Consider the following 24425-nt stretch of genomic DNA (forward strand, 5'->3'; position numbering starts at 1 on the left):
CTCTTAGGGTCAAAGGAAAATACCATCTGTTACCAACAAATTGTAATTATTTTATATGCTCCTTCTGAAACAAGGGCCACAACTCTTGTATGTATTTCTAAAGTCCTCTTCCTCTTCCTTACTCAGTCTTCATAAAATATTCCATCTGTAAAGCTTTCTCTGCTATAGAAGGATATTTAGGTAGCTTGATGCAAACTCTGCAAGCCCTTCTTAGTCATGTAGATGAAATCCTTCTAGATAAAGTTCTAGCTTACAAATCATCTATGAAATTTAGTGCAACCAACATTATTTTGTATCTGCTCTGCCTAAGGCACTGTGCTAAATGCTCAGTCATGACTATAATCCTCTGTTTTGGCATGGATGCTATCTGAAAGGTATAAGCTTTACCTAAGGCAAACTATGTATAATATGGAAAATCAGGACAGAGAGGTGTCAGAAAGGGGTGAAGTGATATAAGGGGATGCCTATAAGATGGCAAGATTATGACAATAAGGCAGGAAGCAAAGAAGAGTGTTTTAGACAGAAATAGAGGATTGGGAAGAATTCAGACTTCAATCATCAGGAAACTTAAGATGTGTGTAGAAGGAACTAACGAGAGACAATTTGACTGGAAATGTGTGTGGGGGGGTTAATTCGGGAGAGTTTTGAAAATTAGGTTGGGGACTTAGAAATTAATTCAGTAGGCAAGTGAATAATTTCATTATATCTCTGTTTTAGTAAAAACAACTTAGTTTTCCAGTCTAGCAGGAAGGGATTGTGGAAAAATTGGAATAGGGCAGTAAAATAAGGTGGAAGGTTCATATTCCCAGGGAAGAGTAAGGTGGGTCTAAACCTAAGTGAAGATGGTAAGAAGTGTGCAGCTAGGAGCAAGTGGACATCAGAGCCTTGCAGAGGAAGTAAAGAGTTTCTCCCCTATGTGGAAATCAGTGTGGCAGGGGAGTGAGCCAAGAGGAGGGCCAGAGGAAGGAGCACATGGGCATAGGAAGCTTGGGAGTCATGCCTGATTGAAGTTTCCCTGAATCCCCTTAACAACCAGGGGTGCAATAAACTGCGCCAAAAAAGGAGGGAGGAGAGAACACAGCCAGTGATATTTACACAGAAGCACCACTCAGGCATCAGGATGGTACCCGACGACTAAGAAGACCTTCTCCACCTCCACAGAGGGTAGCAAAGGGAAGGAGCACAGGCTTTGCAAACAGAAAGACCTAACTGTCACTCGCTTGTGTGTAAAGAAGTTACTTAGCCTCTTTGAATCTTCATTACATGTTACCTACAAAAATGGTGCAATACTGTAAATGTGTGCTACTTCAAATATTTTGTGTAAATTTAAAGAGGTTTGTGTGGCCGTGTGCATGCATAGAGATAGATCAGGAAAAAGAAGAGCCAGAGGAATTGCTTCCACTGTGTTCATCTAGGATGATGCATTTCCAAGGATCCTAATGGGACACTCAAACAGTCCCTGAGATATGCCTAATATAAACTGTCACTTTATCCAAGCAATAATGTCTTGCTCCCTAGCTAAGGTGTTTACGTGGCTGAGCTATGGAAAAGACATTTTACTGCAGTTAGAGCTATGAGAGACCTAATTTCAGACTTAAAAGTAAGATGCAGAACAAATAAGAAATCTGAAACCTATGCTTGTATCTGACTATTAGCACAATTCTCCAAAACATTCCATTTTATAGACTCAACATCCAAATTTTACCTCCACATCAAACAGCATGAATTTCCTGTCCATCATTCATCACACTGTCTACACCAAGACTTGAAATCTTTAAGTGACATATTATACAGTTCATTTGTTCATGTCACTAATGAAATCTAAACGTTCCTGCTGGTACCCTGACTGTGTATGGAACACAGTGCCAAGGTAGCCCCCAGGGATTCAGTTTTCAGTTCAAGCATGCATGTTCTCTGTAGGACCGGGACTTTATCGCTCATTAACCCGATCACTGTTTATATTAGTCATAATGACTCGATTTAGCAAAGATGGAGATTACAAATCAGAAAATCTTTTCTTCCAGCCATGTCTTCAAAGAAAGTGAAGTATTAATGAAGGATTACGTCTTTTATTTTTCTAGAGGAAAAATGGACCTGTTCACCAAATACTTCTTGAATGATGTCACTATGCTTGAATGAAAAAAGGTGAAGCTATGTACTTTTCAAGTTGGAAGTGAAAGCCTTAGGTAAAGCTCTCAACACCCTAAGAAATGTAAATCACCTCCTTAGAAAAGTTTAATGAGACTGATTAAATGACACCACATAGATCTAAGAGCCTCAGATGTAAGATCTTCTAGCTTTTCTTCTGCTTGGTGGGAGTTACAGGCTCTTGCTATGGACTGAATGTGTCCCCTCAAAATTCACATGCTGAAATCTTAACCCCTATTGTAACGGCTTTGGGGGTGGGGCCTTTGGGAGGAGATTAGGTCAGGAGGGTGGAGCCCCCATAAATGGGATAAGTGCCCTTATAAGAAAGACCCCAGAGAGCTCTCCTGCTTTCTTTCTGCTATGTGAGGACACAGTGAAAATATGGCCATCCATGAACCAGGAAGCAATTCCTCACCAGACACTGAATCTGCCAGCACGCTGAACTTGGACTTCCCAGCCTCCAGAACTGTGAGAAATAAATGTTTGCTGTTTAAGCCACACAGTCTGTGGTATTCTGTTATAGTAGCCTGAACGATTAAGTCAGCACTTAGTAAGTGCTTATAGCAACAAGGAATGAGACTTCTGTCTACTCTCTTATGATGAAACATGCCACTCTCAGGACAGCGGGTTTAAATTAAATCTGAAGAATTCTGGTCATCTGACAGGTGTGCTTCGGCAGCCAGTACTTTGTTCTCAGTTGTAACACAGTAGTTTTCTCTAATGGTGCCTAAGGGGACAGCTAGTCACCATGTCCTTGCAAATCTGTGATGCACACATTTCGATCCCAAACCCTGACATGCTGCCAGGCTAGGCTAGGATATGAGGATCCCTCCTGCCTGACCACAGCATTCATTTTTGCCTAAAATCCTTTTAATTGAGTATTCCAGTCAGCCACTAGCAATGAATCTGAGCTCCCTGGATAAATGCTTGTGGAAAACAATATTACTGCTTAGTACTGTGCTTGATCTTTATATAATGAGAAATTTTGAAAGGAAAGAGGACAGGGAGAGGAAGAAAAGATTTATTAAAAAAAAGGCTACAAGTGCCAAAGAATATTTGATATATGTACCCTATCCTTGTCTGAGAGAATAAATTCTGTGACTTTAATAAAAGCTCAGCAAATGCCAAAGAACGATGGTGGGATGCAGGAAGAATCACCCCATCTGACTCTCTGCTGTGTGTCCAAGCTGGCCTCATTGTGCCAACGTAGGAGTGACGGTGCTGGTTCTATTTTATAAGGAGTAAAGCACTAGAATTGTTTCTACCATGAAGGACACTCTCCGACCCTCGGGCTTCTGTCTGGTCTTTCTAGTGGTGTTATAAGCAAGGACTCTGTACTGTGAATGAGCTGCAGAAAGGTGTGGAGCAGGGAATGTAAATCTCTACCTTTGTTAATACATGCATGCTTACACACACACATATAGGCATGTGCGCACACACACAAACACACACACAGCAGGGGGCATTAAGAGTAAAGGAAAACAGAGTTATTTCTGACAACTGTCACTCTGATCAAGGCAAAACAGCAGGTTGAATGGTGGTGTTCAGAGTTGAAATCCGTTGTCTACAACTTGTAACCCTCGTGATCACTGGGTGAAGGGGCTTTGAGCCTTGGTTTCTATATCCGGAAACTGGTATGGCGTTACAGCCGCTTCAGAGGGCTGGGAAGCTTCATAGAGATGAGGCATGCACAATCTTGTCTACAGTTCTCAGTTCAATATTATTATTGTCATTATTGATATAATTATTCTTATTAAATGTTGGCAAAACAAATTCATTAGTAATAAAATTCCATCTCATTGAATTTACTAAACGCAAATTCAGATCTGGATTTTAACCAATCTTGATTTAAAAAACTCCCATTTCCAGCTCTCCTGCTTAATTTCTCTGTGCCTCGGCGTAACCACATGCAAAAGAAGGGAGAGGTTCTCTCTGGGGTCTCTGGAGCTCTCAAATCACATGACTCGGTGGCCCAAGTTTAACTCCTCTTTCCCATCTGCTCCCAGGTAATTGAAGGAGGGAGACAAACATTTGTAGACGTCATAATTTGAGAAAGAAACACAAGGGTATCTTCGTCTGAAACAGGGCATTTGAACTGAGGTTCATGGACTGTGCTGTGTTTCTGAAGTCTTTGAATCCTCTGAAACTGCAGGTAAAATGCTTTGTTTATGTGCATATGTGTATTTTTCTGGAAAGTGAGTTTATTACTTTCATCAAATTCTCTAGGGATCTGCCACATGACACCCACGCCCCCGAAAAAGGTTATGAACCAAAGATTTCTAAAGGTTCATAATTTTGATTAAAATAATATTATAAGTACTAATAATGTCTTTGAACTTTCATAAAATAAATCCATGACAAAACTAAAATTGGAATCCAAGCTCTTTGGTTTACTACTAGTTAAGATAGTTTAGTACTGGTGTCTTAGTCCAGGTCCTCCAAAGTGTGGACCCTGAGCAGAGGCCTTGGGTGCAGGTAGTTTATTTGGGAAGCCTTCCCGGAAAGTACAAGCAGAGAATGTGACAGCAAGGGATGGAGCAGAGAGAGAGGCTCACTAAGGTGCATTGTTAGTGGGTCAATGCTATAAGAGCTTCCTAGGAAGCCTTTGCAGAATCCCGTAGAGAACATGCCGTGGATTGCCCAAGGGATTGAACAGGGAGGCTGGAGCAGCTCTCCACTTACTTCTGTTGCTCACTGATGCATCTGGGGCTTTCATCTCAGGCCCTTCCAGGATGCCTTGCAAGTGGGAGAAGCAAGTTTCCAAAGCACTGGAGGAAGCCCTTAGGCAGAGAGGGAAAGAGCTGCAGGCACTAGATGAGGAGATAGCAGCTACAGGGTGGAATCAACCAGCTGGCTGTGGCCCACTCCGGAATCCTTCTCCCACACACCCACATCCGACTATTCACCAAGGTGTAACTTCAAATTTTACTTCGTAAAGCACATTTGGAATACATCCTCTCTACCATACCCATCAATTGTCACTGCCTCGATTCAGACATTTGTAGTCATTCTCCTGAACTACTGCAATAGCTTTCCAGCTGGTCTCCTTGCCTGTCTACGCCATTCTCTGGTGTATACTGCTGCCCTTGTGGCATTTCTAGAAGCACATCTAACAATATCTTTGGTTTTGGGTTTATACCTTCAGTGGCTCCTCAGTACTATCCGATAAGATCCAAACTTCTTGGCATTGTCTGTAAGGTACTTGCTGACGTTTTCCTTACCTTGTTCTCTGTTTCATTTCCATTCTAATTTGAACCCTCATGTTCCATGTCTGACATCAGATGGATGGACTCCAATGTAACCATCTTTCAAAACCCTGCCCAGGCAGCCCATGAAGTCAAGCTTTCACAAACAAACCCCCTCTCCTCCAGCCAGGCAGCCAGGCCTTATCTCAATCTGCCCAACACACACACACACTCACCCAGCCTTTCTTTCTTCCACTTCTGTACTACATAGATCACTGTAATGGTACCTGGTACATAGTAGCTATTGAAGAAACATTTTCAAATGACTGCACTAAATGGTAGCACGTAGCTTACTCTATTTTATGTTTACATATTGGTATCTTCTATAAGACCATCCCCCTACCCCCAGCCCCCAGCATAGTTATAATAACTTTTGCTCAACAAATCTTGTCAACATGAAGCATCACACACGCTGGTATGGTGGACTGTGAACGAATGGAAGGTAGAGTCACATAAAACTAAGTTTACATCTTGTCTTTGGCATTCACTAGCTGTGTGATCTTGAGTAAAATACTTGGCCACTCTGATTTTACTTTGCTCATTTGTAAAATGAGCATGGTATACTGTAGTTGATTATATTACTTCTGCTAACTAGACACTCTCCTTCCCTGTGACAATAGTATACATCCCTGCCCCTTCCCACGGGACTTACAGTGCACTCATATCGGAAGACTGTGCTTCTCTGACCATGGACTTGGGATCAGCCATGTGACCTGCTTAGGCAACTGGAAGTAAGCAGATAGAGGTTCCGTCCCACCCGAGCAAATGCTTTAAGAGCCATTGCTTGTCTTGGCCACAGCAATTTTTCCCCACCCACAAGGAAGGCATATACCAAATGAAGGCTCTGTTTCAGCCTGGATCCCAAAATGAAGAAGGCATTTGGAGAAGAGCCGTGGTCGATCCAAAGCCTCTGCAGCTCTCATTTAACATGAGGAGGAAACAGAACTCTGGTCCTGTAAGTCGCTGAGATATGAGGCTGTCAGTTAGCCCAGCATAAGTCAGCAGAATCCAACTCTAGAATGTTGTGAAAATTCAATAAATCAGATGAGCAAAGTGCTCAACAGAGAGGCCAGCACATGATAGGTTTTTAGCAAATCTAAGTTCCTTTCACCCATCATATTCATGTGAAAACCCAAATCTAGCCCAAGAGTGGGCACAAAGTGGAGGTGTTTAAATGTTCAAATAAACAAATAAGTTGGGCTTAATTTTAAACACCAAAATACAGAAACATTCTTTTCCTCTAGCCATTTCCTGAATATAAATTACTTTGACAAAAATTTTATATCATTGTTTCAAAATAGCTTTCTAAAGTTTCCAGGAATATTTATATACAGTCGGAAAGAATTAAAGAATGTAGAAGCTCATTTTTCAGGAAGCCAGCAAAAGAACAGGTTAAATCATTTAATTAAGAAACATGCATTGTGTGGCTCTATGTGCAAAAATCCTGCTGGCTTACGGCTACAACTACAAGGTTGACAACACAGCACCAAGCCCCATCTGAGACCTCCTTTGTTTAACTCCACAGTCCACAGCCCTGGAGGGACGGTGTGATTTGAATGTAATGTTTCTTCCTTTCTGTATGCTTCTCAAAGAGGCAATATAAAGAAATGCTCGTCTGATCCAAATGAATGGGTATTCAAATTATCCATTTTATCCTATAGACTTATGACCTTAACTTAAAAACTTCAGAAAAATATAGCAGTAACTACAGAAATTAAAGTCTTTGTTTCTATCACAATTGATTTCACTTAACGATCTCATTTCTTGAAGGTAAGTTTTCTTATAGAGAAGCCCATCATAAAACCATTGTTGAAATCTACCTTTTCATTATTTCTCAACATTTTACACAACAATACCTAAAGAAACAGCATTGATTTCAAGTACACAGCTAGTGAGTTATACATAAAGCTAGAGGATAAAAAAGAATTTAAAATTGGCCTTAAATGTCCCATGGAATCTGTTCATTCTCCAAAGGAAAAGGCCAACAAAGACTAGAATTTATCAAGCACAGATTTCATGAAAGTGGGGCCTGGTCCCCCAGAGAGATGACACAATAATATTTATTTTAAAGGCCAATTATTTATCAAACATTTATTAAAGGCCTATTATTTGCCAATACCTGGGCCGGCAGTACAGGTTGTAAGATGGGAGACATATGTCCTGCCCTTGGAAGCACAGGTCTAGTGTAGACACTGCCAGGTACGTACAAGAATATGACCACATCAAGTGGCTTTATTCTACGAGAAGATAGGAGGTGATGGGAAGGCAGAAGAGGGACCCAGAGGGGTGGTGGTTCTGGAAGGAGGTGGGGGTTGGAACAACAGACGTGTCCTGAAGGGAACCATAGGCAGGAATGGGGCAGCCATGAAACACGGCAAGAAGACGCTTGCTCAGCCTCACTCACGTCTTCCTTTATCCAGTCATTTCACTTTGCTCCCTGAGCGGGTTAGGTGCAAGGTGCCTCAGTTAACAAGACAGACACGGCCCCTGCCCTGGCAGAGCTCTCCATCTCAATACAGGGATCCTGTCATGGGAGCAGCCAGTGCCCAACTCAGAACATCAGAGTCAGCAGCTTGAGTCTTGAGATCTGGAAATATTCCATTGTTGAAATGAAGGTCAGTGAATTAAGCAATTGTTCACACCAGCACACAGAAGAAAGCCACGTCTTCCTCCCTATTCTCGGGTGAGCCAGCAGATCCCTCCCCTCCTACAAGCTGCCACAATGTAGTGACAAAAAGATGTTGGGGGTCTGGGCTCTTGACTTTCTCAGGAGCCCACACTTTAACAAGCACTCTCCAACCAGACCCCCGCGCGCTTCCCCATCAAGGATTCAATCAAGCGTTCACCAAACACCTGATCAGCTAGCATGCCCTGGGCACCAGAATATCAAGGCAGCCTCATCCTTCATATCCCAAAGGAGAAACACAGGGGGAAAGTTTTTTAATACAGTATGTCCAGAGCCATAATGGAAGAATGTAAAAAGTGTTACAAGAAGAGGTGGGAGTCCTGGGAGTAATCCATCCAGAAAGGTTTCACAAAAGCCATTATGTCTAAAACTTGAAGGATGGGGGAAGCTCTCCATGGAACAGATGCAGGGGAATGGGCCTGACAACAGCCAGGCAGTGGGGGCTGCAGAGCCTCCCAGAGACAAAGTCGTGCCGGCTGAATTATGTCTACACAGGGAAAAAGCCTAGGAATATGTGTGTTTCATCACAGCAGACTGTTTTCTGGGTGACTTATATTTTAAAATATCCTTTGAAAGGGCAAGATATTTCATTCCACGATCCAAGTAGAGCATGAAATAAAATCAAGTACAATTTTGTTAATAATAATGTAATCTGAGGTACTGCGCTGATTATATAGATTTGTTAAGAATAACTTCTTTGCTTTTTGAGTAAAAAGGGATGAGAGATCAGTAAAAGATTGTTATTTTTAAATAGGCAGCAGTAAGATTTCCCAGAAAGCAGGAACTTTTATTTCTGTTGGCAGGTTACTATGCATGAGCCTATTTACTTGCTGAAATATTTTTTCTCGGATGAAAAATGTAGCTTTGGAAAGCGAAAGCCACGTTCAGAGCTAGCTCAGAGGTGATTGTGGTAGACATTACTAGAGCTTTCTGATATTTCCACTTTTTGTCCCCTTCCTGCATACACTGCAGAGTGACACCTCTCCTTCCCCCAAATTAACAAGACGACTCCCTCCGGGCCCTGCATCGTGAGCTGCAGTGACAAATGCTCCTTCCAAGTGGAAACACTTAAGATCCAGTGTGCATTCCTCCAAGGTCTCCTTCCACGTTTAAGCAAACTCAGACACACCATGTTGAGACAGAAGTGTCACAGGTTGAAGCCAGACAGTAACACAACGTGTAGAGGCAAGGTGCCCTGTAGATTTTGCCTCCTCATCAGATTTTGCACCAGCGAGAAAGAAACCTTTGTTGTAGTAAGCGCATGAGAATTTGGGCCATTCCCTAGCTGATCCACTTGTTTAGAACATGCAGAGGATCAATGAATGTATGCAGCCACGCCCACCTGCGTCATCTCAACCTGGATTAATGAATGACTGTGACTTCAAAATAGTTACAGTCATAAGCATAAAAATCTGCACAGAAAGTTGAGCTTTCTGATTGAAATGAAAACATGTGAGGCATAATATTTTTTCTCTATAATCAAAACAAAAGCAAAACAAAACAACACAACACAACTGAGTCTTCTTGTGTTCTGTAGATAGCAATACTGTAGAACCAGGAGTGGGAAGAGAGCCTTGGAGGTGGCAGGCGAGATATATGAACCTAGATCCTTCCTGTGTGACAACACACTCCTAGAGTGAAGTCCTAAAACAAACTCCTAACATCCCCCACAGAGGGCAATGGGATTGTTTGTGAGGTGACTATAACATATCATCAGGAGTTCAGTCATATAAACTGGGACAATGTGCATTTATTCTGAGACAATGCATACGATCACAGTTTCCAGAGAGGAAATGGCTGAACATCATCTCATGGCAAGTGTTCCTGCAGGGGGGGCCGGCAGAGGAGACCCCTAGGCCTTTCAGTTACAAAATGTACAACAGAGGACATCTCTGCTTTCTTATTCTTGGAGAAAGCTTTGCAGCTTTAGCTGACACAGTCGCTTCTTTTCCTTTAGATGTGACCACTTAAAAATTACCTGGTAGCAAACAGACTGACAGGCAAACTTCAAAGGACAGAGTGTTGAAAGGATCAATATCTCTTACAATTGCTCTAAAGAACCAGACAGCTTCATTTAAGAGATAATCGGAATTTCCTTTAGGAGAAAGAAGAAGGTAAACTTGAGAAGAATAAAAAGCAAAGCCATATTTAACAGCTCTGCTTGACACAGTCTTTGCAACTGTAAATGCACCATAAACTCAAAGATCAATAACTTCTATATTTAAGACACTTGATGCAATGCAGAGAATATTCTCCGCCCTTAAATGAGAAAACATGGGATGGTATGGGAAAACACAGGATGACATTATTTTAAGACGACCTCTAAAAATCAGGTTGACCACCAAACTGAGAGCACTGTGCAAAAATAAAGCGTATCACTGGATATATCCCTTAAGAATATTTTTATGTGTACATCTACTTGGAAGCATAACAAGGCATTGTAATATGGAGTTTATAATGTCCAGCTTTATTCAAAATATTCATAAAATGAGAACAGTCAAAAAGACTTGTGACCTGAGACTATGTCCCCAGAGCCACAAGGATAGGAAAAATAAAACAATACAAAACAAAAGAGGCCTAAAATTAAAGACTTCAGTGTGTTTTGGTGTAAAAATCTTAGTCTTTGGAGCCAGGCAAACCCGGAACTGAACACAGGTCAATTAGAGTGGGCAGACTACTTGATCTGAATTTCTGTACCTGCGAGACGGCGACCAGTCTACAGTGGGCGTCAACAAATTATAGCCAGTACTCAAGGCCTGCTAGGTGCCTATTTTTGTAAATAAAGTTTTACTGGAACGCAGACATACTCATTGTCTATGGCTGCTTTCTGTTACAGTGGCAAAACTGAGAAGCTGCAACAGAAACTGCATGGCCTGTAAAACCTGAAATATTTACTATCTGTCCTTTACAGGAAAAGTGTGCCAATCCTTGGTCTATAGAGTTGTCATATGGACTAGAAATTATTTAACACAGTGCTCAGCACATGGTCAGTGTTTGTATGAAATCATTATTCAAGTCAGCGAAGGTTAAGGTCATGTAAGCTAGGAAGAAAATGTTTTAGTCACCAAATCCTGTTGACAGATGAATTCTTAACCATCTTAGAAGAAACTCTTCCCCAAGGTGCTTCACTTAGGGGACAGCAAAGACCCTACCTGCTCTTTACGGAAAAATGACCCAGGATAAATGCCCATTAAAAGGACACCGAGAGACCATTTCTCAGCTACCAGACTGGCAAAGCTTCAGGTGACAGCATATTCTGTTGGCGTGGCTCTGGGGAAATGGTTACTCTCATGCATTGTTAGTGGGAGTGCAAGTTGCTGAAATTCTAGGGAGAGAAACTTAGCAATATTTAGCAAAGTTCCGTATGAATTGTACTTGTGAATCTTTGCCTGTACTTGGGTGTCTATCCCCAAGACAGCCAGCAAAACTACACAGGGGCACAAGGTTATTCACTACAGTATTTTTCTGTAAGAGCAAAAAACTGGAAGGAGCCTCAGTGTCCACCAGTAGGGTACTGGGGGAGAAAGTGTTAGAGCGAGCAGCCTGCGATCCATCCCCAGTTACCAAGGAGACACTGGGGTGGGGCAAGAAGGTAGGTGACCTGGTTTACGCTCCTTGGAAACACGTGGACTAGATGACAGGGCAAATAGATTAATGAGCGTTTTTGCTCTGGAGAGAGTCCTGATCAATGGAGTGCTTCAAGCAGGAAATCCCTGGTTTAAGATGTTATGGTAAACAAATCTTCAACCCACAGATTTATGAGGCACGACTGCCTGGACAGTGTCACAGGAGCTATTCAACTTTCTTAGGCATTAACTGGAGATGCTGCAAAATTAAATGCTCCTTGCGATGTGAGGAAGCTGCCAACCTCATTAGAAACCTCATTGATCACTGGACCAGAGAGCATGGATCTGGGGTGAAAAAGAAGGACCTGGGGAGCCACATGGGATAGCCTGGATTTCTCCCTGTGTTACCAGTGTCCCTCAGTCTCTTGGATCCTTGAAATTATTAGAGAGTTCCATACTGGACAAGACCTTGGATCTGACTCATCTCATTCTTTGTGTTAGCTTAGCCACACAAAGGATGCCATCTGCAGGTGAGAGAAGTGACAAACATTTGTATACACTGATGGAAATCATCTCCAGGATACACTCTCAGTGAAAAATCTAAGTGCAGAATACTGTATATAATATGCAACTCTTCATGCAACAACAGGGCAAGGCCGTAGATATACATAAGTAGTAGATTGCATACGCAGAAATATACATCAGAAGGTTAAACCAAAAGCTGATAAACATGGTAACTGTGGAAGAAAGAAGGAATCGAGCAAGGGAAAGGGACGAAGGTGACATTTCTCTGAAAAAACTTCGTCATGTAATTTGTGCTTAGAGACATATAAATGTTATATATTCAAAAATGAAATGAAATCAAAAGGAAAAAAAATCTGTTGAAATGAAAAGGATTCTGAAACAAATGAGCCAAATTGTATGTAAAATTTAGGATATGGCCACATAAAGAAAAAAAATTTCAAGCAACTTTAGTTTTCAGTCTTTTGATTGTACGTCCTTAATGGAATATAAAATTTTTAATTTCATGAAAATTTTTAAAACTTCTTTCAGTAGTCTTATTATTAGTGGTAACATTGGTATTATTGTTATTTTTAAAATATTATAAATATATTAAAGTGAAACAAGTTCTGTTAAGAACCAAAATTTTCAGTAAAAAAGAAAAGAGATACAAATGTAATATCAGAGAAGTTAAAAATTCTATAAGGTTATATTTGAATTGGAAATATTTATGAGTTCAGGATTTATTTTTCTTAAAAAAAGTATTTCCTAGCTCCATCTATTGAAAAGTTTCAGCCCAGAAACCACTCCGCTCCAGAATTGATGAGCATCTCTAGTATTTACAGATTTATAGATTGTGGTTCCCAAACACCATTCTCCACAAAGGAGGACGGGCGCCCTGGAGGACTGGCTGACTCCAGGCCCGAATCCTGGATGGGTGGGGTACATCGAGTTGTGCTAGAAACATGGAAACTATAAAAGACCAGTGCCTGTGTCAAACAGACAAGAAGTCAACATGACGTGCTCCCCACGACCCAAAGGGAGCAATCTGAGTTCACACAGAATAGAAGGACAGAATAACAAGTTAAATGATACCACAGACAAATCCAGAATGTAAGACTTTCTACAAGACAAGTGACCTGGCTTCTTCAGACATCAATACGTGAAGAAAGAGAAATGAAGCTGGGAGGGAATTGAGGGGAACCATCTAAATAAAGAGGCCTAAACAGATCAAGATGGAATGTATGGGCTTTAGTAGCATACTGATTCAAACCAGTATCTGCAAAGACATTTCTGAGATGATCAGGAAACTTAACACCAATTGGGTATTAAAGGATGCTAAGGACTTTTTGTGTTTGGTATGATAGTGGCATTATGATTCTGGAAGAAAACACCCATATTTTTCAGAGATGTATAGTGACCTATGTAGGGACAAAATGACATAATATATGAGATTTTCTTTGAAATATTTCAGCCAAAAAAAAAAAAAATAGCTAAAGCAAGTATGGCAAAATCTTACTGAAGCTGGGAAATGTTCAATTTGCTGGTCTCTCTCCGTTTGTGTATTTTGACATTTTTCATAATATGGAAGAAGAATCAAGCGAAAGACGCTCTTTCTCTTTCACGTGAAGTGAAGCTGCACCTGATTTTGCACGCCTTGTTTTAAGTTGGCCTGTGGGATCTGCCTGTCCAAGCCAGCCTCTGCCAGTAACTTTAAGAACTAAGTATGAGAACTTACTGTGGGACCTAACAGAGATGGTACTGACCGGAAATGTATGCAGAGAAATAAATGAATCTTTGAAGCAATTAAAAAATGGTACAGGAAATGCTATCACAGTCCACCTGGTGATGAGCTATTCTCACTTGCTATTGGAGAAATAATGCATCTTAAAGTATTTTATTATTTCTTTTACATGCTCTAAGCAGTCTGCCAGCTTGATCAATGCACATAAAAACGTATTTCCAATATGATGAAAAGAACTAGTCAAAGTCTACTTTTGGACTAAGAAAAAAAAATTAAAATTACCTTTCTCCCTTTCAATAGCTGTATCTACATTGCAAGTTCAATATAAGATGCTAAATGCCACTGGGAGAGATCGATCTGATACGCTGCGATTCGGTTCCAAGAGCAGACAGCTTGGGAACTTTACTGACCCTTCCGCCACATTTTCTCACGTTATGATGAGTCCATTTTCTTTTCTTTTGGGGAGATGCTGGTATAGAAATGCTTTTAGCTAAGCGCAACACGACCTCAGCCTTTCACTTAGAGCTAATAAGACCTAATAATTTTAATAATTGAGAAGATATCAATATAAATATAAATGTCTCTGTACTAAAACTATAGAACTGAACACAACATATGAGCTGAGTAAGCTAGGAGAGAGTAAACTCTAGTTCCTGTAAATCTCTCCTTACACAACTTACCTTTTATACTGTTACACAGTTTAAGAAGCACTTTCAAATAAATCGCTCCATTTAATCTTCTGTCCACTCTGTGTGCAGGCAAGCATTTCATAAAGAAAGTAAAGCTCTACTTTACCAAGAAATTGAGTCTCAGGGGGCAAAATGATGGCCTATTCAAGGGCACACATTCCTGAAGTAGTGGCAGCAAGATCACTGATTTATCATCAATAAATTCCTTAGAATAAAACAGGACATTAGTAGATAAAAGTGGAAACACACTAACCCCTGCTTACCTTTCAAAGCCAATCTGCCGAAGCGTCTTTTCCCACGTCGAGCCTGTAATGAAGGAAGAAACATGGTCAGCACACATCAACTGTCCAGGTAGCTTTGTCCTGATTTTGCACCTCCTGCTAGGTATTTGGTTTTACATTTAAGTGGAAGACTTTGTTCTTCCTCAAATGGATTACTCCTCACCTCCAGCCCCCAAACAGCCTTTTAGAGAACATTCCACATAAGGATTTAAGCGCATAGCTCCTGCAAGGCCACAAAGCTGTGCTCCACGTTCCTCTGGGAAAGCAGTAGGCCACTAAGTCACTCTCGAAAAGCCAAGTGTGTCTGTTTCAGAATAAGGGGAGCAACACTTTGCTGTCAAAAATAATGAAAAGGCATACTGTACGCTGTACTCTCTAAAATTCTACTTTTAGTTTTGTGCAGCACATGGAAAGCTAAACGACACACTGAAGTTACAACTCACTGAGACACCATGTCTTTATCTCACCAAGGTGGAAGCACAGGGTGGACATTTCCCCCTTTTTTAAAGCTAAACATTTTAATCAGAAGTCTCTTGAAGGCAGAAATTCTGTTTCAAGTGACAGGATTTGAAGAGTAGTCGACCCAATCCACAAAAGTACAGCTGGGTATAAAAAGGATTTTCTATCATTTTTCCATGCAATAATTCTTCCCTACATTACAGACATCATAACATTCTGAGTACTCAATATAAAGAAAAGTGCTAATTTTTATCAAAGACCATTCTAATAAAAATTCCACATTTACAAGTTTGTGTTTAACCCATAGTTTTACGTTTTCCTGATGCTCAGTCAGTGGCAAAAATATTTTGATGTCAGTTAACTATTTCAAGACACACCCACCTAGTCCTAAATTGTGCTGTGCACGAGTCGCTTGATAATCACAGCAGATAATTACTGCCTTTTTGTGCAATTTAGTTCTGCAAACAGGAAGCAGTGGATTCAGCAATGGTCTCCAGAGGCAGCTAAAAACCTACCCAGCTTCTTTTCCTAAAGTCACGATAAACCAGGATGGCGCTAACGGTGCCTTCTTGAGAACTCTGCCTCACATGCTTAATCTTTAGGTGGCCACTCAGTGTCTCCTCAACACTAGGCAGACTTTCTGGAAAGGCAGGAGATTATACAAGACTAGCTTCCTGGGCCCCCTCAGAGGCCTGAACCAGTCTCAAGAGAGCACAAGCATGGTGTTTGACCACAGGGTTTGGGTTCATACTATTTGGCTACGATCTAGCATTTTAAATAATTTTTATAAATAATCAAGGACTAAATGTCAGATATGAATCACATATATATGCACATACAAATTTAAAGCAGATTCAGGCTTATCTCATTGATGAAGTCACTTCTGATCCAAGTGAATTCCAAAATGCTTTGCTGAGTAGGAGTGAAAGACACGGAATTTCAGTCACAGCCCAGGAATTTCTCATGGCCCCTGGCCCAGGGGAGGGGGCCCCATATGAATTCCATCTGTGCTGCGAGTCACATGTGAAACAATTGAGAATCTCCATCTCAGGAATTCTTTGAAGACAATTATCCTGCCTCTGAGATCCTAGTAATTAAGACACTGGCAAAGAATACACAACCTGAGTCAGAAACCACGCTGTGTTCAAGGACAGCTGCCAACTGCTGGCCCAAGGTGAGAAGTGGAGAGACTGAGTGCCCCGCCAAGCGAGAACCAGACAGTCTGGGGCAGGCCAAGTGGGCAGGGTCTGGGGAAGGTGGGGGTGGGTGCTGAGGGGGTGTAGATGCCACTGTTCTTGCCATCCCTTGCTTCCAGTGATAAAGCATCTTTAAAATTTGTCTACCTTTTTTCCCCTAGATCTTCTCAGTATATTCCTAAATTGATTTTTTATATAAATTTTTAAGATTAACCCCCTTTTTTAATAGATTCAATTTATTATCAAGGTAAAATTAAAATAAACGACTTTGCTAAACTGCACCGAAAAGCTTTTAGAAGATGGAGCTTTTATTAGGAAATAAGAAATAGGTTCCATCTTCTTATTTCTGAGAAAAGTAAGCTTATTCAAACAGGCAGGAAAAGTTAAAATTTTTTGGTGCAGAACTTCCAGTACTCCTTAAGATAAATATTACTAAGCCAACCAACCAAGCACAATAGAGCTGGTGGAACAACGACTTTCTTCTAGCCACGAGAAATCAACTTAATAAACTGAATGTCTTCCATACCATAGGCATCCGTCAGTATTTGCTGTTGATCCCCTACTAACCATCTGAAATGTTAGGTGGAGGACTGACTAGATTAAAATATGGTTTCTGCCCTCAAACACCACATACCCTAGAGGTTTGGGTTTTTATGTCTTTTGTGAGCACTTAGTCATGATGAAACGAGAAACACACAATAAATGGAACAGACATATTCAGGTCCTTTGGCACCAAGGATATTTTCAGCAGCCCATTATTCAGTTGCTGGGGAATTGTTTTAAAGCCATTAACCATGCTTTACACGGTAAGGTAATACTATTCTCCTCTGCCAGGGCTGTCCAACAAGTGGAGAAAAGCAGAGAAAACAAAAGTGGCTGGCAGACTTCTTTGATTCAACACTTTTTAAATGAGATTTATAATATGGACAAGTCTAAAACATGTTACACTCTTCAGAAAAAAGCAAACAGCAACAACAAAAAGAAAAATACGCAGCATAGAGAAACAGACATAATTCATAAGACAGATTTTTCCTTTCCAACGTTAGATGAAGTAGTTAGAAATAATGAATTGTGATTCTTCACTTTAAAAAATTGCCCTATAGCACAGGCATCCTAAGAACAGAACTGAAATCTAGAGTGAAGGATCCCAAAGACCAGGGGCTGGAAACAAACCCTCTGAATGTCATTTGGTCTGCAGAGTTAAGTTTCAGGATATAAGCCCCTATGACAAACTACCTTTTACTATCCTTCAGCGCTGACACTCCCATGACTCCAGGGGGAACCACCACGTGGAAGTGTAGGACATGTCCTCCTGGGATAAATCAATCAACAATTGCCCCTTTACAAAATACACAAAGCTCTGTCTGTCCATTCTCATCACCCTCCCTCTTACACCCCATCTACCTATCAGCCTCTGCCGGTTCCACATTCCCTCCTCTTTCCATGACAGAAAGAAGTCACGGGCTCTTCCTTTCTTTGGGAGCTGCTTTCCCCAGGCCAATGAGTTGTTCTGCTGGGGCTCCAGTCTCACTGCCTCTCCCTCCCTGGCTGGGGAGGCGGGGAGATGTGGCCAGTCCCCGCAGCACCCTGTCTCCCTCGCCACAGGTGATAAGGACGGGCACGTGACCAGCTAGGTCAGGCCAACATGGAACCCTTCCTGGGCTGGCTATACTGCTCGCCTGTCAGAGAACCAGGAATCATGCCAGCCCGGCCTTGATGATGTTCACTCTGTGGCCATGGTCCCGCCACACAGAGAAAGGCTGTGTGAGAGGAAAGAGGGATCCAGGAGCAGAGGTAAGCCGGGAGAAAGAGAGAGGGCTCCTGAAGGCATCCCTGTCTCTGTGCGCAGTTGTTCCTGATGCCCTAGCCTCCCCCACCACTCCAGTTACAAGAGGGCAAACATAATCTGTGTTGTTTACTCTAGTCTTACCTCTAGCTTTAACTTTGACATTTGCATCTCAAAGAGCACCGAATAGGAACAATGAAAATAAGATTTTAACCATGCTTTGAGGATCCAAATTTTAGGTGGGAATGAAAGCATGTTAAATAAATTCTAGCCATTTTTTGCCATATTTTAAATCAAGAGAGTGGACGTTCTCCCCCAACTTAACATAGCAATAAAAACAGCTTACACTTAGACCCTTACCAGGTCCTAACTTTCTATGTATTAGCTAATTTAATCCTCGCAAATACTCCATCAAATCAGTACTATTATCGTATCCCCATTTCAGGTGAGAAAAGTGAGGGCTGGAGAGATTCAGGACTCCAGAGCCAAGGGTCTCAACTTCCTCCCTCACCGCGCTGTCACACAGGGGGCTATGTTCCCGTCCTCCTTTCATTCTTCTCCTTCTTATCAATTGCCTCTCGCCCCTATCTGACTATTATATGGAATTCAAAATTCTTTTAAATTCCCCAAAGTTTTGTGTGTCTGATGATTACTTTTAGAAGCATGGGCATGCCTACAGCAGAGGTTATCTGTCACGACAGCGCTTCTCACACCACCTTTCATCCAGGACCTACAAATTTTCCTGCATTAATTGTGTTCAACACTCAGTACTCTTGGCAGGGGTTCAGTGTGTACAAATACATGCAGACAGAAGGCCATTGCCAACATGTAACCTGTAGATGACAAAACAGGGTTGATTATTTCTTATGTCTTCTCATCTTTCTGTGGCAGTGGTTTAAAACAACAGCTTTGCCTGTTGCTTGAAAGCAGACATCTGAGTTCTAATGGCTCTGCCTCTAGTCATCATATTTCCTTAGACAAGGTGCTCATGGGGCTCTCTTTCCTTGGCATCATGTTAAAAAGTGTTTGTCAGGTCCCTTTTAGTTTGTCATTCTATGTTTTCAGAAATGTTACTGAAAATGCAAAAATCTCCATCTTTATGTTGTAAATTGGTTACTCGCTCTATTATCATGTTTCCTCACTGATTACTTTTATCAATTGTGGGGGACTTGAATTGGCCACCCCAAGATATGTCTCTTTGCCATGAGGGAGGATTATTTTGGGCTGGTTACTTTTAAAAATTGCAGACAGGAAAGAAAATCTGAAAAGTAGAATTTACTTACCCTTTGTTAAGAGAGATTTACATTGTAAAGGAAATCTCCATCTGTACATGCGTCTCCCTCTCTGTACCAGGAAGAAGGGGGGATGACCTTATCTCTAGAAACTCTCATCAATGTGGAAGGCAAGGACTCAAGTTTGCATAATAACCTGACTCTTGTTTACGGTGCTTTCCTGGTAACCTCCCGTAACTGACTCCCCCCACCCCCAACATCCTCCTTTGTCTTTAGCTGAAGATGATATTTAAGGTGGTGGCTTCAGCCATTTTGGTGAGTTGCTCAGGTTGCCTGAGCCTCTCCCATGTATACATGTTATAAAGCTGTGTTTAATTTTCTCCTGTTATTCTGTCTCATGTGAATTTAATTCCATATCCCGCCAGAAGGACCCAGAGCGGGTAGAGGAAATCTCTTCCTCCCCTACACAATCGTTCTTTCAATCAACTTGTTGCTCAATTTCTAATACAAAAAAAGTAACAGTTTTTCCTATAGGTTTCATAATGAGTGGTCAAATGAGGCGTAGATTTTCTTCTAACTCAACAGTTTTACACCAAGTATGTCTCAGACATTGAGAGCCACTTGAACTTGGACCTGCATCTCTGCTTTTTTCAAAATAACTAGCAGAAAAGGACTAATAATTCAGAGAAGTGGTGGACTTTTGCCAGTATATTCCCATAAAAATGGAAGTTTTTCATATATCATAGGGGCTGCTAAGTGGCTGAACATGCAAACTGGCACAGAAATTGGTGATGAAACACTCAAATATCAGGAAATTATACCACATATAAGTTTTCTGGTGGATGTTCCTTTACATTATTTCAAACTCTTGAAAGGATCAGATTTCCACAGCCAAGCAAAGATTCAAGATTTTTTTTTAAAGATTCAATTTGTTTCCTTTTTCTCCTCAAATCTCCCCAGTACATAGTTGTATATTCTTAGTTGTGGGTTCTTCTAGTTGTGGCATGTGGGACACCGCCTCAGCATAGCTCAATGAGTGGTGCCATGTCTGCGCCCAGGATTCGAACCGATGAAACACTGGGCCGCCGCAGCAGAGCGTGCAAACCCAACCACTCCGCCACGGGGCCAACCCCCAAAGAGTCAAGATTTTACCTCGCCTTGAACATGGAACATAATGTGAAATTCTAAGGGAAAAATAAATTCCTTTCAATTGACTTATAGTTACATTTTGCAAAATTAAGATGCTCTTGTGTTAAATTATAGCTGAAATCCATTTAACCCCAGAAATACTTGCTCTAATGGATGAGATATACCCAAGTACTGTAATTTTCCCAGCCAATGAGCAATTTCAGCATTTTGGCTTAAATGGTGAGATCTACAAAATTTTGGAAGTTGTGGCATAATTCCAAGATGAGATTTGTCATTAATGGTCAAAAGTAACTGTAAAAGAGAGAGAAAAAACATTCTTTACCATCCCTTAATTAATAATTTTCATATTAAAGGACCAAATATTTTTAAAAGCATCATTTCACCTCTACCTAATCCTCTGCTTTTGTAATGTCAATTATCTCCTGTTCTGATCATTAACATCTAGATGACACCCATTTATGTATATAATAATTGGCATTAAGTTGCACACTTTGGATTTCATCCCACTTATCCTTTGTCAATTCTTTTCATAATATGTCTTAATTTTCCATCATCTAAGGCTGATCACTTCATAAAAGATGAAGGTCAGATTCACCAGTCTCACCAACAACATGGCAGAATATACAGATCACGGTGTGCTTTTCAAAATGAGCAACTTTTACGTTTTTCCTTATTTGTAAAATAATATAGATCATCACAAAACATAAGAATACTTATAATCTTTTATTTTTGCAAAAATGTCTCCACACAGTAAGACTCTCACATCCATGCTTGTACATATAAAATAGGGCTCATCCTGTTTTGAAACCTGCTTTAATCACTTAATAATATATAACTCTTTCCACGTCAATAAACATAGGCATATAATCATTTTAATGCCCATACAGTATTCCATAATTTAACAAAATGCAAGTCCTTATTCATTAATATATAAATTATATCTACATCTTGCTATCATACATAACAATGTGTTGAACACATTTTACATATATCTTCGAACATTTGTTCAATTACTTTAGGATAAATTCCTAAAAGTAGAATTACTGCATCATTATATATGTATATGTAAAAATTTGACTATCAAAATTTTATTCAAATACATGTATTTGATTGAACTCACTTTTCTGAATTCTTTTTATCTTTTACATTTTATTTCAACATATTTTCATAAATAGTAATGAAGTTGAACAAGTTTTCTTAGGTATATAAGCAATTTTAACATTTTCTTTCATGACTTGCCTCTTCATACTCATTGTCCATTTGTCTATTAGAGGTTTGTCTTTTACCCTATTGATTTTTAAGAATGCTTTATATATCAGGGTCACTAATCTCAAATATGGCATGTCTTCAGCAAATACATTTGTCTTCTAGGTTCAAAATTTCAATATCTAATTATTTTATTTTCCTGAATAGAACTGATGAATATTTACACTATAAATTAATTTCTATCATTTTCAGTTTTCAGGTTTATATGTTTGTTGCCCGAGCAGGTGGGAACAAATGTTACACTGGTTTCTTTGATTCTCATGAATCCCCTAATATCCAAACATCTCAACTCCAGGAGTTCTTGAATGAGCATAACGCATGTTTTACTCTCATTCTGAGTTGACTGGTCAGTCTGCAAACACCCATCAGCTCTATTCACCCTTTGCAGAGACCAAGACGAGCTATTCACAGATCACCAAGTCTGCTCACAAACATGCCACACTCGTCCATGAGTGGGGGATACTACACCATTTTAAAAGATCTTCCTATGAAAATTACTTTCAAATTACTCTAAAATGAAATGTAAACCCAAAATAGTTAATTTCTTCATCAAATAATGGATTTTTAAAGATAATCCTTGATTATAAAATTTCTGCTTTGAGATTGGATCTGATTGGCAGTCTGTGATGCTTGTTCTAGCAAATTCCCATGAAGATAGCTGTGGACACACTGGAAAAGAGAAACACACACACAGTAAATCTATCTTCAAGAATCTGGGAGGAACTTGCACTAGGAGGTCAACTGAACTGAATTATGAAACTCAACTCGTAGTGTTTTGTGCTTATGTTTCCCATGGAAAGCAAACAGCCAGCCAGTCTTAAAGAAGACAAGAGTATGTTTCATTCTGTCCCCACTGTGTGCCTCCTGGTTCATAAACACAAGGTCCACACTAAACAGAAAGTGGACAATTGTGCCTTCTCTGGACAGGATGCCTCTTTCTGAGGAAGCCAGACTTTGCTCCCATCATCATCATCATCATCATCACCCTCCCCTCTCCTATCCTCCCTGCCTTCAGTTATCTTTCCATATCTAGTGCAACACTCAGAAACAATTGACAATAAAGTTTGTGTGTGTATGTATTTATGTTTGCCTCTGCACGTGTGTATATTTGTGTTTGTGCATGTATTTGTGTCTTCTGTGTATGCACATTTGTGTGTATGTTTGTGTAGAGTGATGGGCAGGAGGTAAGGGCACCAACTCCCCACTGCCCCGTGTTTTGGGGACACATGGTGCTCATCAGTGAACAGTTAGAGGATTAGTCAGGCTCTCAAAATGCCTGGTAGCTCCCCACCCTGAGCACTGGAAACAGCCTAAATATGCAGTAATTACACACATACGCTATTTAGATAAAATACAATGGGATAGTATGCACGATAAAGTTAGATTTTTGATAAAAAGTAATAAGATAACTGAGAGACTTGGAACCTTTATATAACTTAATTGAAGTTATAGTTGACATGATGTCACACTCATTAAAATCCAGGTTTCCATGACTCCAGATTATTTTTGCTGTTTCTTCAGCAAGAATGTTTAGAGACACAAGATGGTCAAGAATAGAATCTAGGGAAAACTAACAAAATTTAAAGAGCAGGTTAAGAAAGATTCCAGTTAAGAAATAAAAAGAAAGCATAGCGATGTGAAAGGAGGAACTCTAGCAATGAGGGAGCCAAATACAGTAGAGAGGCCAATGTCCACAAGAGGGGGGAAGACTGGTAATGTGTGTCAGCAAAGCTTCAGTGGAATTAGAGACAACACAGTGTGAAAGGGCAGTGAGGTGAGAACTAAACGGAAGGTTGGGAAGTGGAGACAGCAAGGCAGACTCCTCTTTGTAAAAGCCAGGCCATACTGACACAGGGAGGGCTGTGGATGGAGGTGCGGGTTGAGAGGAGAGCTGGAAAACAAGGCCAGCCAAGAGGACTGTGGCTCTTTCAGGCTGAGACACAAGGCGTCTTCATGAGCCGGAAGACACAAGAGGAAGGATACTCCAAGTTTCCTTAGTAGCTCAGAGAGGAGAAGACGGAGCAGGCAGAGGACTCTGAGACCAGAGGAGACAGACCAGGGAGGAAGCCATGCAACCACATTTGCAGCAGGGGTTGGGCACTTCAAGCAGTTCTCTTTCTCTCTCTCTCTTTTTTTTTTGGTGAGGAAGATTGGTCCTGAGCTAACATCCATGCCAATCTTCCTCTATTTCATATGTGGGATGCCACCACAGCGTGGCTTGATGAGTGGAGTAGGTCCGCACTAGGGATCAAAATCCATGAACCCAGGCCACCCAAGTGGACCATGCGAACTTAACCACTACACCACTCAGCTGGTCCAAGCAGTGCTCTTTCAAGAGGGAGGGAAAGTGAGGAATGTAAACAACGGGTACATGAAAAAGCATCCTGGTTCATTGCCTATTTGGATAAATGCAGTTACTACACAATCTAGATACAGATGACTCCTTTCAAGAAATTATAAAATATAGCACAACAAAA

General features: G+C 40.7%; 1 protein-coding gene across 12 annotated transcripts in view; it reads right to left on the reverse strand.

Annotated features, from left to right (window-relative positions):
- PIEZO2 (piezo type mechanosensitive ion channel component 2) overlaps window positions 1-24425 on the reverse strand; it is a 418984-nt gene that overhangs the window by 192814 nt on the left and 201745 nt on the right. For all 12 annotated transcript variants that reach the window (XR_011541935.1, XR_011541934.1, XM_070627457.1 and 9 more), the window contains exon 4: window positions 14843-14885. Coding sequence is in view for 10 of the 12 variants with exons in the window: in XM_070627457.1 (XP_070483558.1) it covers window positions 14843-14885 (43 nt within the window). In the remaining 2 variants the exon portion in view is untranslated. The remainder of the gene's footprint in view (window positions 1-14842; window positions 14886-24425) is intronic.

The sequence above is a fragment of the Equus przewalskii genome, chromosome 7 (genome assembly GCF_037783145.1).
Source record: "Equus przewalskii isolate Varuska chromosome 7, EquPr2, whole genome shotgun sequence".
Classification (NCBI taxonomy): domain Eukaryota; kingdom Metazoa; phylum Chordata; class Mammalia; order Perissodactyla; family Equidae; genus Equus; species Equus przewalskii.